We start from the raw sequence: 17,970 nt of genomic DNA, 5'->3' as shown, positions 1-17,970 counted from the left end.
GATGGTTGAGCGGATTTCAATAAACGCATTTAGTGTAGAGCACTAAATGGGATTATGTTTACAAGTTTTTTAAAACCTATTTTACTTTTTTATGTACTTGATTTAAACTGATGATTGAAATACTAATATTTAGATTGATATAGATTAATTATGATTACTAACCTTGATTACTTGATGTTAAATCCATAATGACTTGCTGTGCAGGTGTGTATGCAGCATAAGATTAGCAATGGCAGGTGAGAAAGGGATTTGAACTGAAAGGTATACTAATTGGCTAACAAGAGGTAAACCTAATGACGAGCAAACAATAGAACAAAACACCCTTGGAAGTAAAATAGACTGGACCATTGACCTTTGACCCAGTAGAAACTTATCAGTAGCAACTAATGATAAGGACATAACTAATGATAAATAAGAAACCAGGAAATGACACAACCCTCTGTTGAATCAACAAGCTGAAAAAGAAAAGACATGATACCTTATCTACACTAAAAATACTTACATATTTACAAGCTGCCGGGGACTTTGGCGTGCTTCAGATGTTCTTTCCAGGGTTTGTCTGTAGCTTCCCATTGGCAGAGTGTCACACCGCAGCAATAACAGATAACACGGTCACCTCGTCCTTGATAGAAATAGCCAGCCATGGCCATGTCTGGGTCATCTGTTTAGGCCACGTTTGAAAAGACCTCAGACGTTCTTGAAATGAATCATAATTAGGATGAGAAGGATGACACAAGGTGTAAGAAGGAAAAGGTCCCTCCAGAATGTCACTGAGTCACCATGTGTCGTCCATAAAGAGTGTGTCCTTAATAAAGAGTGTGCCTTTTCTTGCTTGTTCTCCCGCCTTTTCAGACACCCCCTCGGTATTGGGGACATCTCGAGATGATGACATGGCATTCATAGACCGTCTTTGCCCCATGATGACTGTGACTCCACTGAAAGAAGGTCTAGGTGTTTGCCTGCTTTTATGAAAGTCTCCTCTCCTCAAACGGGAGGTCATGACCTCTTCATCATCATCATCATCATCATCATCACGTGACGTCATCCTGTGTTTGGGCTGACTGACAAACGGCAGCGGTGGTGGTGGTGGTGTGTACTAGGTGACTGACACCAGGCAGCTGATCGTTCAAGCATGGCCTTTTTCTTTTATCTATTCTTTACTTTTTTCTTTGTTTTTTTTTACAACAAGCATGTGCACTGACATGACAGACAGACAGACTACGTAGACGACATCTCAACTCAGCCTCTACCCTCGATTCGGCACCCTATTGGAGTTGAGATCAATCAAGACACAAAGAGTCAGTTCAATCAATCACTGTTAAATAATGAACAACAACCAGATACATAGGAAATACGAAAAGACAACTGAGGAGGGAGTGCTTTGCATGTCCCTTCAACAACACGAAAACCTTTCATCTTCCATCTTCCATCTTCAAGCTCTTACAATTTCAAGCTCTTCGAGTGATGATGGGGTCACCATAAGATGTGGTCCTCCATCACACCAACCATGTTAGGGACCCATCAGTAAAACAGGTACAGTCTATGGCCTCCCTGAAACAGACATGACACATCACTTGACCACTGTTGCAGCTTATGTATCTTAACATGTTGTTGTGTTGGCAGACACTACATTCACGTTGTAGGGGAGTGAGTTAGCTTCTCCAAAAGGATCCTGGTCAACGTTGCCGTCGTCTTTGCAAACCATGGGCATACCTGAGGAGAAGACATCAAAATCCTCCGGTGATGCTGGTGACCAAGAAGCATCAAACAGGGGTGTGTGTCCAGATACATGGAAGGGAGGGCTGCCAGTTTGAGCGTTTCATGATCATCACCGCCACTGGTCGTCATCATCACAGGCGCATTAGGCGAATAGGTTGGCTCCCGAGGGATTTGTTCCCACCACTGTTCTAACACGGACTGTGCTGAACTGACATCGGGGGAAGGAAGGATGGGTGTCCTGTCAATCCAACAAGAAAAGAACCCTTCAGTATACCCACGAGCATCGTGATACTCATCATCATCATAATGGCATACACATCCCAAAGAATAGCATGCTACTTACAGCTGTTCTTGATGAGGGATCGTCAGAGACAATTTCTTCCGTGGTCGTCTTTTTGCAGGTGTTGCAGTTGTTGCAGGTTTCAAAAAGGATGTCTCTTTCGTTTCGGTGTCTGCTGCTGCTGTTGTTGTGGTTGGTGCTGTAGTTGTGGTGGTGGTTGCTGCTGCTGCTGTGGTTGCAACTGCTGTGGTTGCTGCTGCTGTTGTTGTTGATGCTGCTGCTGGTTTGCTTGTTTTTTTTTCTTCTGGGTCTTCTTCGGTGCTACTGTCTTGGGTTCAGTCAGTTTTCTCATCTTCAAACGTATCTTAGCGTACACGTCGTCAGCCTTTATCTTCGCACACAACATATTGTACACTTCACCCCACATTTAAGCAGTCATTTCACCGTTCCCATCTCCACTCCCTTTACCACCCATGTCGGTCCTTGTCATGGCATTCATAAGTTTTGACTTGATGTTGTCCGGATTTTCTGTTCGTTGTTTCTTTCCAAGTCTTCACGGATGTGTGTCAACACTTGATGGTACTCTCTCCAAACACGTGTTTCTTCCAGATAAAATGCCAACTGCCAACACAACATGAGGGACATCAATCAGAGGGACGATGTTGTTGGTTTGACCGTTTCATTGAAAAGTGATGACCGGAGAGTGTCTGTCAGTTTTAAGACACTGACACCCTGCTTCATGATTGGTCCGTTCCGGTGCCAGCTCTGAGCCTCCATGTTTCCCAAACTGGACCGACCCTTGTGTTTCTTTTCCATAGGGTCATGCTTGTAGCATGGGAGAGAAAGCACAACCTCGTTTCGACCAATCAGAGGGCCGCCCAGGGCAAAGGTAGCCTCTGATTGGTCGAAAACCCAGGCTTCTGATTGGTCAGATTTTGATCCGTTTTTTCTGATCCGTTGCGACACCCCAATGGTATGAATTAAAAATGATCTTGTCGTCTCTGTACCCAAAGGGGAGCGTGTCTACGGGCAGCCCTGTGGTTTCATCGTAGACGAGGCGTCGCTTGTTGTAAATGGTGCGGCAGTCTTTTCGGGTGTTCCCATGCCGATGTCCTTTACGAATGATTTGATGAGGGTAATCCAAGCTGATTTTCTCCCCCTCCTTCCCAGGCCGTTGTCCCAGTATCAGTCCTTTCATGGTGTCAAAGTTGAGGTGTTGTTGGTTTCTGTAATTCAAGGTGAACCCTCGCACTCTGCAGGTCGTGCGCGTTCCATCGGGTCTGGGGTTCATTAACTCATGGTCATAGTCTTTGGGGCCTCCTGACACAAACGTCTTGATGGTGTTTCTGTCCAGTGCGTCTGTCAACTCACCCAATGAATGGCCCAGCTCTGGATTCGTGTCGTGGGGTCGATGAATGTAAATGACGCTGTCCGTGTCAAAGTACAAGACCCTGCAACCCACCAGGGCAAGGGTCTTGTACAGCTTGAGACGTGCTTGTGTGGTGACCCAAGCAGCTATGGCGACATTGAAATGAAAGTGAGGGGTTTGGAATTCTTCCTTGTGGGTATAGGTCACTTCCACCATGTGTTCGTTGACGACGGTGTCATCCTCGATGGTATTTTGTTCATCCCTCCACAAGGCAAAGTACTGCGCAGGATCGTTCATATAGACGTTCATATAGTCTAACCGTTGTCCGAACTTGCCCCAGAGCGAATTAAGAAAGAGATTGGCAATAGTGCCAAGTCCTGGGTTCTTCTCGATGTGGTCCTTGTCCAACCGAATGCCTTCTTTGTCATAGATCTCCTGGATGTAAGCGTCGTGATCGGTACATCCCCCGGGGTATCCGCTGGCTTCGAGCTTCTCCTTGAAATGACGGTCGATATAGGTGTCAAAGAGTCCTTCTTGCTGGGTGTTGGGGTCATGCTGTGCAAAGGTGTTGAAATGCCAAACATCGAAGATCTGAAGCACCTTGTAACAATACTTCTTCACGGCTTCATGGAGTTCTACGGTGGCGTACGTAACCACCCATGACCTCTCTTCATCCGTGTGCTTGCAGGGTGAGTCTGACCGGGTATCGGCACATGTGCGGCACATGTGCGGCACAAAGGACAGAGCAGTTTGCCACCCGATCTGTAGGGTAGTAGCGGATGGTAGAGCCGTTTTGGGGGTAGGACACGACATTGGATAAGTCCTTTCAGCTCAAACAACGTGTCCACAGGTGGTTGATGGAGAAGGGTCGGGTGTCCCGCGGGAAACGCTCCGGTCTTACAAATGTAAGGATAAAGTGAACAGATATCGATATACTTGATGGTTTCACCTTCTTGGGGTTCGTAGCATAATCAAGTGGCATTGGTGCGTCCTCCATAGAAGGCATCGCGTGGGTTGAGCGGACCAGGTAAGTGGATACAGTGGAGTCCCTGCAAGAAAGCACACAAAGCTGAGTGCTCCTGTTGCTCCCACAAGGTGACGACCCGTTTCACGTCCGGGTGTTGGTTCAGGAGAAAACATGCTCCCACTGATGTGCCCAGGACGGGATGAGGTTCTCCACGCTTGGTCTTGTGACATGTCTGACACCCATGCCAGAAACACCCCAGGAATTCGCAGATGGTGACTGTCGCTGGATCATAGCCATCCACACTGTACCGATGTTTACCCTCTCCGCATGTGAACTCCATTCCCGGCGTGCTGGAGGTGCAGATCACCTGAAAACAGGCCGGGATCCTGTGAATCGATTGACAGGCGCTGGGGTTTCCCTCTGACAGTGACTGGAGATGTTGGGTGTAACACTGTTGATTTGGGAACCAGCGTTGACATGTCAAGCAAGGGATCCCGTACTCTTCATTGGGTCCACAATAGCTAGAGTGGAGGCAACAGTGGCAACGGTATTGCTTGGTGCAGGGATGGTGATCAGGATGATCGTAACGGTGGTCGCAGCGTTCGCAGTAATAGCTAGATGCATAAAAGCCTGGCATGGAAGTGATCACATCGTAGTGGTGATCATGATGGAATAAATGCAGCACGGTGGCGTTGGGTGGAGCCTCATCACCCGAGCCAAGTTGTGCTTTCTGTCCCATGGAAAAACTCATTTCCTATGGAAAAGAAACACAAGAGTCGGGTCGTTTTGGAAAACCTAGGTGCAAGCCAGGCACTAGAATTGACCAATCAGCGCACTGCGTTTTGAACCAATCAGGAAGCAGCCATTTTCGATCTGGTTCCTCTCCTATAAAACAAGAGAACAACCACTTGAGTGGGTCAGTGTCACTTGTGAAAAAAGGAAAATCATCATCATCATCGCATCAAGAATGGCTGAGACAAAGAAGAGCTTTACGACTACGTGTGAGGGAGACGTGGTGACTGATAGCGCAGATGCTCATGGATGCTGGAGTAAGAGTACGGATGCTGGTAATGGGATGTCACCGCTCAGTAATAGACCATCACCCTATTATCTATGCTTTGAAAGAAGGCTCACTTCGTTTGAAGAGTGACCGATGCAAATGTGTCAGACTGCTGAAGAGATGGCCCATGCTGGCTTTGTCTACACTCAGGGTGCCGATGGTATGTACCGTTTCCAATGTGGCGTGCGGCTGAGACGATGGGCGTCCCACAACGATCCTTGGATGGAACACCACAAGTGGTCCCCACACAGCAACTGCCTCAAACTAACTGGTCTGGTGAGACACAAGAAGAAGCTACAGCTACACTATCTCTGCGAGGAGAATGTGAATCAGAGGAACACGAAAGGTGTAGCATGGCGGACTGCCTAGGAGGACGTTTCACGTTTCCTGTGTTCCTGTTCACGTTCCGGTTCCCGTACCCGTTCCCGTTCAAGTTCCCATTCAAGTTCCCGTTTGTCTGCTGCTGCTGTTGCTGTTACTGCTGTTGTTGTGGATGGTTCAGTCTATTTCTGCTTCCTGTTTCCAACAAGCTTTTAGTTGTTGGACCCACAAGTTGTGTCACGCAGGGCACCAAGATCACATACCCATATGGCAGCAAGTTCCGCTTCGACGATCCTTGTCTTGCAATAAGATTGGACATGATGTTGCTTCTTGGACAGTAGCAGAAAAATTGTCTTCTTCTTCAAAATGGCCCTTTTCAGGGCCACCCATCTCACCCGAAAGAACGCTTTCATCCTTTGCTTTGCCAACACAAACAACAATCCCAAAGAACCCACACCCTCCCCAGTCTGTAGGCACACGCCTACGAGTGACACCACAATTGTACGTCTGTATGTATGTATGTATGTATGTATGTATGTATGCATGTATGTATGTATGTATGTATACACGAGTGGCATCACGTTTGCATGGAGACACGAGACACTGCAAACACCATGTATGTCTATCGATCGCTCTCTATCCATCTAAATATAATTATGATAAATAATCATATTGATAAACGTCTGTTTGAAGACACACACATGACACCATGTTTGCATGGGGACATGCGTGACATCACGTTTGCATGGAGACACAAAGTACATCACGTTTGCATGGAAACAAGCATGGTAGTACGCATGGAGGCATACACGTGTGCCAACACCTCGGTATAAATAATAAGAATAATCATATTGATAAACGCCTGTTTGAATACACACATGACACCACGTTTTGCATGAAGACACGCATGACACCACGTGTGCATGGAAACACGAGTAACAGAACGCATGTAAACATACCCGAGTGCCAACACCTCGGTATAGATAATAATAATAATAATCATATTGATAAACGTCTGTTTGAAGACACACACATGACATCACGTTTGCATGGGGAGACACAACGTACACCACGTAGGCATTCCACATCACGTTCATGAGAAATCTGACCAATCAGAGACTTGGGTTTTCGACCAATCAGAGGCTGCGCTCGGACCGCTCTGATTGGTGGAACTGAGGTTGTGTTTTCTCTCCCATGGTAAAATCCATTTCCTATGGAAAAGAAACACAACGTTCGGTCCGTGTTTGAAAACCGAGGTGCAGACCAGGCACCGGAACAGAGCAAACTCACACACACACTGCATTCTATAAAATCAACCATGTCATCTCGATACAGCTGCATGAAGTGTCAGACCGACAGTCACAGTTACCTGTACTGCCCTGAAGTGACATGTACTGAGTGCCACACTCACGGTCACCGCCACTATGTCTGTCCGAAGATAAGCAGTCAAGATAAGCAGAAGACTCCCCAGGGCCCATGTTACAACTGCCAAGTCGTGGGTCATTTCGCTGCAGATTGCCCAGAACCCAGTCTGAAAGAAAACTTCAGCAGCACCGTCCATGTCGACACCAGTGACACAAGTGCTTCATCTCATAGAAGCTATGCATATCGATGTCCGTGTCCTAAAAGAATGCATCACACAACTCCATGCGGGCATCACACCACATCTAGGGAAAAGAAAACTGGATAGAAGCCCCTCAAGAAAACACCCTTCAAAGCGCCGCCGACGTCATCAGTCCGAGGAAGAGGAGGAAGAAGAAGAAGAAGATGGATCATCTGCGCAAAGTGACTAACCCATGGGACATGCTGCTCCACTGTTTTTCCAGTTTCCAATCGTTTCCAGTTTCCAGTTTTTCCAGTGTTCCAGTGTTCCTACAGTTTCCTCCCATTTCCAGTTTCCAGTTTGTTTTCAAACGGCCTTTTTCAGGGCCACCCATCTCTCCCAATAGAACGGTTTCATCCATGGCTTTGACGACCCTCAAACCAAAACAAAGAAAAAATGAACATAAAGGATTTTACAAGCGCTTCTTTCAATTTTGATATTTTCATATGGTACGAGCGCTTCTTATGGTCGCCTCCTCCCGGGAAACGGATGTGCCGCCCTCTTGGAGGTGCGCACGGCACCCGGAAACAGAGATGCCGCCCTCTTAAATGCGCACGCCATCGGAAACGGATATGCCGCCATCTTGGATGCGCACGCATCACCAGAACCGGAAGTGACGTCATCACGGATGCGCACACCGCCGAAACTGGAAGCATGACTGGTCCTGAAGTGACGCCACCAACTACTAAGGCCACTGAGTGGAGGTATTTGGTGCTAGCGTTTGGGTTTATTTCCTGAAGCATGTAAGCGAGTAGGACAGTAAAGTTGTTTAATTTGTTATTTGATATTTGTGGGGTTTTGCGTTTAGAGAATTTTGTTTTTGGGGGGGCTGAGTAGGTGATTTCGTTAGTCTCCTGTGTATTCGTTGTCTTCGATTTGATTTGTTTTAGTTTCCTCACACTCCATGGGGATGGGTTGCGTGCATGGTTGTGTTTGAGTTGTATGTTGGGTCTAGCTGTAGTTTCCCTACTGTCTGGGTTTTCGGGTTGTGCATGCTTGGGTTGAGTTGTTGCTGCCATGGAGGCTGTGGTCTGTTTGGTGCTAGGTAGTGTTGTGGTGGTAGGATTGCGGTTTGTTTTGCGTGCGGGTGTGGATGTTGCGACTGCGGGTTGTATGGATGAGGTGTGGGTAGGAGAGGTTTGGATGTATGCGGTGTTTGTCTTTTAGTTTGCAGTTTTGCCGTGTCTTTGTTAATGTGTTTGTTGGCCTGTTGTGTTAGGGTGTGTCTGTGTGGGCATTTATTGGAGAGTGAGGAGTGGTTTATGCTTTTACAGTGAATGCACCAAGGTGTGCATGTCCCTGGGCAGTCTGTTTGCGCGCATTTCTTACATTTAGATTTTTGAAATTTACATTGATTAGCTGTGTGGTTGTACTGGAGACAGTTTGAACATTGTTTGACTTGTTTAATGTAAGGTTTTACTTCTAGTTTGGTTGCTGCTCCGAAGGAGATAAACTTAGGGGCTTCTGGGTGTTTAGCCGATTAATGGAAATTTATGATGACTATTGAAGTTGGAGATATTTTCTGTTTGATGTTATTCTACGTGTGCTTGCGATTTGGGGTTGAGGGTACATATCCTGATTTTCTTTAGCTTCTTTAGTGTACATTTCTAGGTCTTCGTTAGTTTCTTTTGGGTTTACCCTAATTACTCCGCGTGTGAAAAGCTCGGTTACCGTATATTGAAAGATTTGTGAGATTTTTCTGGCGGCGTTAAATGAGTCCCCGATTGGGGAAGATTATCTGGAAACCTTTATGATCCTGTTTTATTTTATCAAAGTGAAGTTTGCTGTTCTCCTTCTTCCTGAGCCTCACGACTCGCTTGGTCCCTGACTTCTCTTCTAGGCCCTGGAACAGGGTCTCTCTTGGGAAGGAGACAGTCTCCTGGGTCCTTGATCCGTCGGTTCCTTCTCTGGACAATGGTTATAAAGGCCGGCAATGGATGAGTCCTTGCGTGTCTTTCTGCATCCGGCTTCCTTTGAAATACTCCCCGGCAGATGGAGCACTCCCGAAGGTTATGTTTTGGCTGGTGTGCAAGGACCCAGTGGGGACCATCTGCCGGTACTTTGTAAAATGAGGAGTGTTGCACCCTGGCACTGCGCAGACCACTGTCATTTCCTCTTCGCTTACATGAATTTCGAATACCATCTGAAAGCAAAACTTTATAAGCAGGACTATTCTTCCCAGTAGGAAATATAATGGTAAAGGTTCGCCCCTAAGACGAAAAAAAACAAACAATCAAACAACAGTTTAAACTATTTACAACTTTATCAACACCATCCCCCTCTCATCTAACTGTGACTAAACCTTATCCGAGGTTTCACAGTCCGTGACGCACGATTTCTAATAGCCACTGGCGTTCTTACTGCCCCCTCTGAATATGACCCCTCCATGTCCGCAAATGTGAGGTCTTGGACCTCTGCAGCAGTGGGGTCATCTTCCAGGATTTCTGCAGGAGTAGGATCATCCTCTGGTTGATTCAACCAATAACTGGGACATGGAGTACCCTCAAACGGTTTTAACTGATCTATGTGGACGCTGATAACTGGCTTCTGACGCCTCAAGATTTGATATGTTGTAGGGGACAGCTGACCTACTACCAAGTAGTGAGTGAGTGAGTAATGTTTGCTTAACGCAGCATCAGCAATCTTGCAGCTATTCGTGGTGAGAAAATGTCTAATGGAATCAAATGTCTATGGAATCAAACATTATAAAAGTGATGTTGAAAATCACTAAAACCTCGGTCAATATCACATTCAAGGGTAAAACTGATTGTTCAGATAAGAATCTATATTTTATCATACAGCTTGATTTTTTTTAAATATGCTTAAATCAAGTGATTAGAAACTGTATTATAAAGTTCAGATAAGGTGTGAAAATTATCCTAAAAAGCGTTGTCTGATGAGTGCAAAATCAACACAATCAAGCAAAATGTGCTTGATAGTATTTGGACTATTGCAGGGGATACAAAAAGGTGGATCTTCACCCTTCAATAAAAATGAATGTGTATGATAACTATGGCCAATGCGGCACCGCTGTAAAACAACTTCATCATGACGATATAAACCAGAACAAGTCTGACCTCCAATCAGTGGTTTGATAGCATGAAGTTTGTTCAGAGTCTTGGTATTCCAAGTTTTTTGCCAGTGATCATTCACATATTGTCTGATGGAAGGTTTTAGATCAGAATATGGGAGTTTTGTGTGTGACGTTGGATTATTAAGAGCGCTTTTGATTGCCTGTAGACAGGACAGACTATCAGAAATTATGATAGACTGGTTTTAGAAGACTTTTCACTATGTTGCAAAGCTAATATTATAGCCTATGCTTCTGCCGTAAAAATCGAGCTTCCATCAGTCGTATTGACATAGTACAGCTGTTAGTAACAGTTGCAACTGATACCTTCTCATCATCTTTTGACTCATCTGTGTAAATACTGGTATGAAATTGGTAGTTGTTTTTCAGTTCATGAAATTCTTGTTGATAAAATACTGTAAATCTTGAAATTAACGCGAGCGTGAATTAAATGCGAAAAATGCGAGTGGTCTTTGCTCGCATTATTAAACATCGCATTTATATCAACAATAAGACATTTTGGATAGCAGAAATACCAACTTAGACATACGCTGAAAACAAACAACTATGTGACTGACTGATTGATATAGAAGATTTAACGTGCGCTTTCCGACTGTAGCGTATTTCGCACACGGGCCTGGCCAGACCATTTAGTGTATTCCGAAAAGGGTGAAAGTGGTGTGTGCAACCCAAGAGGGGGCTTTTAGGGGTTGCTTAATTATATTGAATTTTTGGAATTTTTAAATTTGGAATAAATGCCGAGGTGGGTGGAGGAGGGAACTAAGGGAGCCGGGTGAGGTGGGTGTTTGTTTGTATGTTTATTGGATTTTGGATTGGTATATTAATGAGTTTTTAGATGTGCTTAATTAGGTCTGTTTTGATTAGGAATACACCTAGGGCCTTGAAGTTTTCTAGTTTATTTTGAGGGTTTAGTATTTCATCTAGAGTAGGAACCTTATTTAGATTGAGGGTGGTTTGTAGTGTGGTTCTGTGTGTTTTGTAGTGGGAGCAGTGGATGAGTGCGTGTTCTGTGGTTTCGGGTTGTTTGCAGTGGGGGCAGTTGCCTGTGGTGTGCCTTTTAAGTTTTTAAGGTGGTTATTTAGGTTAGTGTGTCCTGTTTGGAGTTTTGTAATTGATCTGTCAATTGTTTTTGAGGGGTGTAGGATTTTTGGTTTGGCTGGTGGTTTTCTGAGCACTTTTTTGATTTGGCTATTTGTGTTTTGATATTGATTATGCCATTTTTTTGGTTATTTTTTGTTTGTTAACACTTTTAATTTCTGATTTTGAGATGGGTAGGTTTAGGCTTATTTCTGGTATTTTGAGAGATAATTTAGCTGCTTTATCGGCGCTTTCGTTGCCGTAAATTCCTACGTGGGCGGGGATCCACAAGAAGGTTATTTTTTGCCTGCTTTTGTTAGGTCGTTGGAGCTTTTAAGTATTTGGTTTATTAATTTAGGTCGTTTTTTGGTATTTTTGTTTTGGGGGGCTTGTAGTCCACTAAGGGAGTCGGTGAGAATTAGGATTTTATTGTTGTTTTTAGATTGTTGGTTATGCAGGGCTGAGGCCATGCCCATAAGTTCGGCCGTGAATATAGATTGGTTGTTGGGGAGTTGGTAAGATTGTGTGGATATAACTGGTTGTGTGGTATGTATTCCACATCACTATTTATTGAGCAGCACTTGTTACAAGTATATAAACAATGTCATTCAAACACTAATTACATCCTGTGAATTGTCACAGGGTTAAGACAAGCGTCATCACTGATCACACCTGCAAGTCCAGACAGACGCCACCCAACACGGTTGTTTAAGCTGAAGGAATGAATGATGTTTATTCTCGTAAATCACAGCAGTGATACAGAGATGTAATTGGACACAGGAATAAGATACAATGAAGAAAACATGTCAGTGGAACATTTCCATACATGATCTTATATAACTTGCCAGTTTTAATAGAGTTGGCTTATAAGTAATGGACATCAAATGAGAGAATTTTACGCCAGAAGGATACATACAGTAGTATTGAGGCAAAAACTTGTTTCTAATTTCTGAGAGTTTTGGACATTCTAATAAAAAGTGCATTTCATCACATATAAAATTTTTACACAATGTACATTTTCTTTCCTCTCTCACAATATTATACCATCTTCCTGTTTCAATGGGTAACCTATGATTTGCTGTTCTAAAACGAGCAAGAGAGATGCGTAAGGTGATTGGTAGTTCTAGTAAATAGGGTTCTAGAGATGGTAACTCTTTAAACATGTTATAATAGTAACCTTTAGATGAATTTTCCTTTGATTCTCGCCATCTTTGCAGAAAAGTATTAATGAGAACATGTTTCACATTTTGTTTCAACCATGCGGCACTAATAAAGGTTTGAGACAGCCAAATGTAATTAAAGCCTATATTTTGAAGAATGCATTTTACTTCTTTTAATAGTGGGAAATGGTAATCTGGATTTGCAATGGACATTTGAAACATAAGTTTATATACTATACTAGAAAGGCTAGTTTGTGATGATGTTAGCTTGCACCAATATGAAATCATTCTTATCTTAATGAAAATGCTGAGAGGATACCTCCCTAGTTCACCATATACCATGTAATCGGGTGTTGACTGTTTTAACTTGAGAATATATTTACAAAATTTAAGATGTACACGTTCAATGACAACAGTATTTTCAAAACCCCACACCTCAGATCCATATAACAATACTGGCTGAACAAGTTGATCAAATAATTTCAGTTGACAGTCAATAGGAATTTCTAATATTCTAATTTTACGAAATACAGCGTACATTGCTCTAGATGCCTGATCTGTCAGTCTCTTTAGTGCCTTACAGAATCTACCAGTGTTTGTAAATAAAATACCAAGGTAAACATATTCTTTAACAACATGAAGAAACGAGCCATTTAACATAAACTTAAAGACTCTATTTGTGGAGCGCTTGGCAAAAATAACAACTTTCGTTTTGTCAACATTGACTTTAAGTTTCCAGATAGTACAAACATTTTCCTTTGATATTAGACTTTATCATTTTTGACCACAGACCACACCTCCATACTGTATCGAAAGCTTTGCTAAAATCGACGAAAACACAATACAACTTCTTATTAAGGTTTCTATAGATATCAATGAGAGCTTTAAGAATAAACATATTGTCAATTGTTGAGTATTTTTTTCTAAATCCTGCTTGCGCTTCGCTTATCAGATTAGTCTGAACTGAGTAAGCTTGTAAACGATTATTCAATAGTGTAGTGAACAATTTACCTAAACAGCTTAGGATAGAAATACCTCTATAATTGTCTGGGTCAGCTCTGTTTCCTTTGTTTTTGTAGATTGGTTTTATTTTGCCAACAAGCCAAGCTTCAGGTAAAACTCCAGTGTCAAAAACGAGGTTAAAAAGCCTTACGTAAACCGGCATCATAACATGAATAGAGCTTTTAATGTACTCATTGTAAATACCATCCAACCCACAAGCCTTATTGTTCTTCAATGCACGGACAGCTGACATAATTTCTTCTTCTGTAATCCTACAATCTAAGATATCATCATGATTATCGTAATTTGTGTTATTGGCAAAAACATCGTCATTATCATCAGAACTTTGATTAAGATCTTTAAAAAATTGAAAAAAATTGTCAATACTGATTTTTTCTGCTGTTTTCTTTGGTTCAAATGATTTTAAAATTTCCCAAAAATTCTTAGGGTTACTATCCTTACATTCCCTCAGTTGTTGGACACATTTGTTTTGATATGTCTTAAATGCCTTCTTTAGGGTTTTACTATAAGCTCTACTAGCTGAAATGTACATAGCTTTGCTATTACTGTCTTTAGTCCTTCCATATATACATTTACGCTTGTGGTAAAATCTACGTGATGATTTACATTTTTCATCAAACCAGGGTTTATGCTTGTGCTTATGTACAGAATGTCTAGAATTTCTTACAGTACCTAGAGTAGTTTCAGCCGCAGTAACCAGCGTCTGAGAGAGTTTATTTACAATTTGGTTAATGTCATTTCGCTCTATTTGGTCTTTACATGCATCTAATTCTGTACACTGATGGGTAATGGCAACCTTATCGATATTACATAAAAAAGTTTCACTTTTATCAGGAACCCATCTTTTTACAAGTTTATGTACATGTACATCCTTGTCATCATCTATAACTGGAGATAGTTGTTGTGCTGTACAATCTCAGGTTAACGATAAGCCACAGTGTACATCGGACGCGATCGGGTCAAACTCCTGTACCTCAAAATCTATCTAATGGGAATGTTTCTGCTGATGCAATACAATAATCGACCACACTGGCATTTCTGCATGTCAGTTTACCAATACCCTTGTCTTTGCCTAATCTTCCATTCACAATATACAGCCCGTTATTTTTACATAAATCCAGGAGTTTATACCCGTTACAGTTTGTTTCAGTATCCATTGATATTCTATCTAACTTTACATCGGTGTCAACTAGAAGTTGTACATTTGAAAACAATAATTCCTCGTCAATAATATCATTGTCACATAAATATTCGTCCAAAATGATAAAATCCGGAAGATTTTTAGTACGACAATTCATATCACCAACAATACACATGTACTGTGAGCAGTTTGACATACGAATGATATCATTTTCTAGTGTTGTAAATATTTCCGGTGAATGAAATCTACTTTGCTCTGGTGGTATATACACAGTTCCTAGGATAAGGTCATCGTTAACATGCAGGAAATCACTTGGTATCTTACACCATAAAACAATATCATGCATCTTTTCGATGACGCTGACCTTGTCAAATAGTGTCTCTTTGATGGCTACAATGATCCCGCCAGATACACGTGTGTTCAGTGCGTTAGTTCTGTTATTCATATGAACTGAGAATCCTGGGATTTTCACAGCATCTAAATCACACGTTTTAGTTTCAGTCAGACACAGTATATCGTATCTGGACACATCGTTCACAAAATCGGGGTTCAACAGCTTTGTCCTAATCCCACACACATTAAGAGACAGTATCTTAAGTTTCTCGTGGGAAGTTATGAGGACATCCTCAGTCCTCGCCATCTTGTTGGGTTGTCTGTTGTCTGACCGATCGACGGCACTTGCGTATGATCTCCTGCTGGGGGGAGGGCCTCGTGGGGTGAGATCTATAAACGGGTCGTCTCCTGGGTACACACGTCTCCCGTCTATATACAGTCTGTCAACTGTGAGGTTAGACTTCAAACCACGCCTCCTTGCTTCCTTGAAAATGGGGAGTAGATCTCTTCGTCTCTGCACAATCTCTTGAGGAAACTGTTCACTAACACCGAATTGCGTTTCTCTCAGCTGTCTTGTGTTAGTCAGGATTTCCCACCGCTCGTCTGGATTTGCAAATTTTGCCACTATAGCACGTGGTCTGTTAGATAAGTGAGGGCCAATCCTATGTACACGTAAGAGGTGAATGTCTGTGTCACACTTCATTTCTTTCTTTAAGAAACCTTTAATTACCTCTTTGGGTTCTTCTCCAGGCATTTCCGGGATCCCGTGAAAGAGTAAATTATCTCTCATAGAGCGTGTTTTCAGGTCAATGACAGATTCTTTCAGGTCTCGCTGTTCCTGGTATATGGAGTCTATGTCATAAAACACGTCTTCTACATCTCTCGACAACCTGTCCCGATCATCGGTACTCTGTTCTGTAAGCTCCCGTACCTGTTGTTTCAGCTTTTTGTTTTCTGATGCAGTCTCTCTCACACAGGCTTCAAGCTTATCAACGCGAAGTGTTGTCTCTATCATTGTAATGTCGAGAGATGTCAGCTTATTGTCAATCATAGTTAATTTACTGTCAATGCTATCAACACACTGCATCCTCTGGTTTATGGAATGAACCATGGTAGTCAAATCCGTGTTGGCATTCTGATGTTGTGAATGATTTTGGACGAAATGCGCCTCCATCACTGCTCATCAATAATAAGATTTTCGCATATATTTATACAATGTCTGAATGTAGACTTACAGTTTGTACATGTCAATCTTGTTCGTGTCTCAATTTCTCGGTTAGCTATCAGGGCTATCAGAGCTCTCGAATAAACACGTCCTCACGCTACGATCCCAAGCTGAAGAACTCTACCCAGCGGTGCTATTTGATGTGTGATTGGATTAATGTAAGGTTGGATTATGGTGAGGATTCTCCTGTAAACCTGACAGAAGACATTTTGTTTAGATAGAAATCCACTGATGCTTGAAACGAGGGGGTGTCTTATTCATATTAAGTCGCATTTTTGGCTAGGGGCCAGCAGTCGCATTCTTTTGGAGACGCATTAATTTCACGTTTTACAGTAATTGATGAGTTTCAGATTTCTTAAGTTTTGCCAGTTCTAAATTAACTTCAGGTTGTATAGATTGCCACTGAGGAATTGCTGGTACTTTACATTCGGCAATAGCAGAACTTTATTACGCTCAGGCTGAGATCCTCGGGCATATGAGGTAGACAATGACAGCAAAATACACATTATAATAGCGGATATGTGGTTAGCCGGAAGATTTTACAATTTGCATTACATATTTACAGAATTTACTAAGGTTTTTCAATTCAGATATCTCTTTACAAGTGAAAAGTCTTTGAAATTTAATCATATTAGGTCTTTTAGAATATGTAGGTGGGGTATACAAAATTATTTCTTTAGTAAAATATGGACATTTAAAAATATAGTGAAATTCATCTCCAATATCATCAATAAAACACAGTTTACATTTTCTTTCACAAACAGGTATCCCATTCCATCTTCCTTTTTCAATTGGTAAGTGATGGCATGAAGTACGAAATAAAAGTAGAGGGATAGCTTTATTTAGGGGTAGGGACGTCAGATAATTTTCTAATTCAAATTGTGGTTTCAAGAGAGAATAGACTACGCTTTTTTTTTTTAATTTTCCACCTCAGAGCTCCAGGTTTGTTTAGCATGATCAGCTAAAATAGAGTGAGCTGTTGCTTTGAGCCAGGAAAATGAAACAGGAGACTGTGACAACCATACATAACTTAAACCAATATTGTTTAGAACATTTTGAATACATGAAATCAAGTCATAGTTGTAAACACCTGTATTATGGATGTTATATACGATAGAGTAAATGATTAAATATATTTTGCTGGATTTATCTGTAAGTAATTTCGACCAAAAGGTTAACATATGGGTTTTAACATCAACAGATAACGGAACTCTACCTAGTTCACCGTAAAGCATGCATAAAGGGGTACTCTTTTTAGCAGGTAATAATTTTCTCATGAAACAAATATGTACATTTTCAATGTGTTTTAGATTAACAAAACCCCATAACAAAACCATATAATAACATTGGTTTTACCATTGTGTCAAAAAGATATAATTGGCATTGAATTGATAAATTAAGGTTTCGGCTTTTACGTAGTACGAAATACATGGATTTTGTAGCCTGTTGACATAGATTAGCAATGGATGCTTTAAAAGAACACTTTTTATCAAATATAACACCAAGATATTTGTATTCAGAGACATATTCTAAAGGAACACCATGGAGATAAATATCTTTACTCATATCATTTTTATTACCACCAAATATTAGAATTTTAG

At 42.0% G+C, this 17,970-nt stretch overlaps 3 protein-coding genes across 3 annotated transcripts; all 3 read right to left on the bottom strand.

Moving 5' to 3' along the window:
* Positions 1–2,927: 2,927 nt before the first annotated feature.
* Positions 2,928–4,181, bottom strand: LOC139479463 (uncharacterized). Its single transcript, XM_071262310.1, has one exon. The coding sequence runs from the start codon at positions 4,179–4,181 to the stop codon at positions 2,928–2,930; it is 1,254 nt and encodes a 417-aa protein (XP_071118411.1).
* An 8,112-nt stretch (positions 4,182–12,293) lies between these two features.
* LOC139480522 (uncharacterized) lies at positions 12,294–13,353 on the bottom strand. Its single transcript, XM_071263617.1, has one exon. The coding sequence runs from the start codon at positions 13,305–13,307 to the stop codon at positions 12,294–12,296; it is 1,014 nt and encodes a 337-aa protein (XP_071119718.1). The 5' UTR covers positions 13,308–13,353.
* An 809-nt stretch (positions 13,354–14,162) lies between these two features.
* Positions 14,163–16,318, bottom strand: LOC139479462 (uncharacterized). Its single transcript, XM_071262309.1, has 2 exons — positions 15,176–16,318; positions 14,163–14,189 (listed from the first exon to the last, which is right to left on the bottom strand). Exons 1-2 carry the CDS (start codon positions 16,316–16,318, stop codon positions 14,163–14,165), a joined length of 1,170 nt encoding a protein of 389 aa, XP_071118410.1.
* Positions 16,319–17,970: the final 1,652 nt, after the last annotated feature.

This window comes from Haliotis cracherodii, unplaced genomic scaffold (assembly GCF_022045235.1).
Source record: "Haliotis cracherodii isolate W230 unplaced genomic scaffold, xgHalCrac1.p SCAF_4, whole genome shotgun sequence".
Taxonomy (NCBI): Eukaryota; Metazoa; Mollusca; class Gastropoda; order Lepetellida; family Haliotidae; genus Haliotis; species Haliotis cracherodii.
Note: the sequence above shows the minus strand (reverse complement) of the source record. Positions and strands in the feature narration are given on the sequence as shown.

Coding starts and splice junctions, on each gene's coding strand:
- LOC139479463 (XM_071262310.1), bottom strand. CDS start 4,181: ATGTCGTGTCCTACCCCCAAAACGGCTCTACCATCCGCTACTACCCTA.
- LOC139480522 (XM_071263617.1), bottom strand. CDS start 13,307: ATGTTAAATGGCTCGTTTCTTCATGTTGTTAAAGAATATGTTTACCTT.
- LOC139479462 (XM_071262309.1), bottom strand. CDS start 16,318: ATGGAGGCGCATTTCGTCCAAAATCATTCACAACATCAGAATGCCAAC. Junction 14,190..15,175: donor AAGAGACACTATTTGACAAG/GTCAGCGTCATC, acceptor TGTACATTTCAG/CTAGTAGAGCTTATAGTAAA.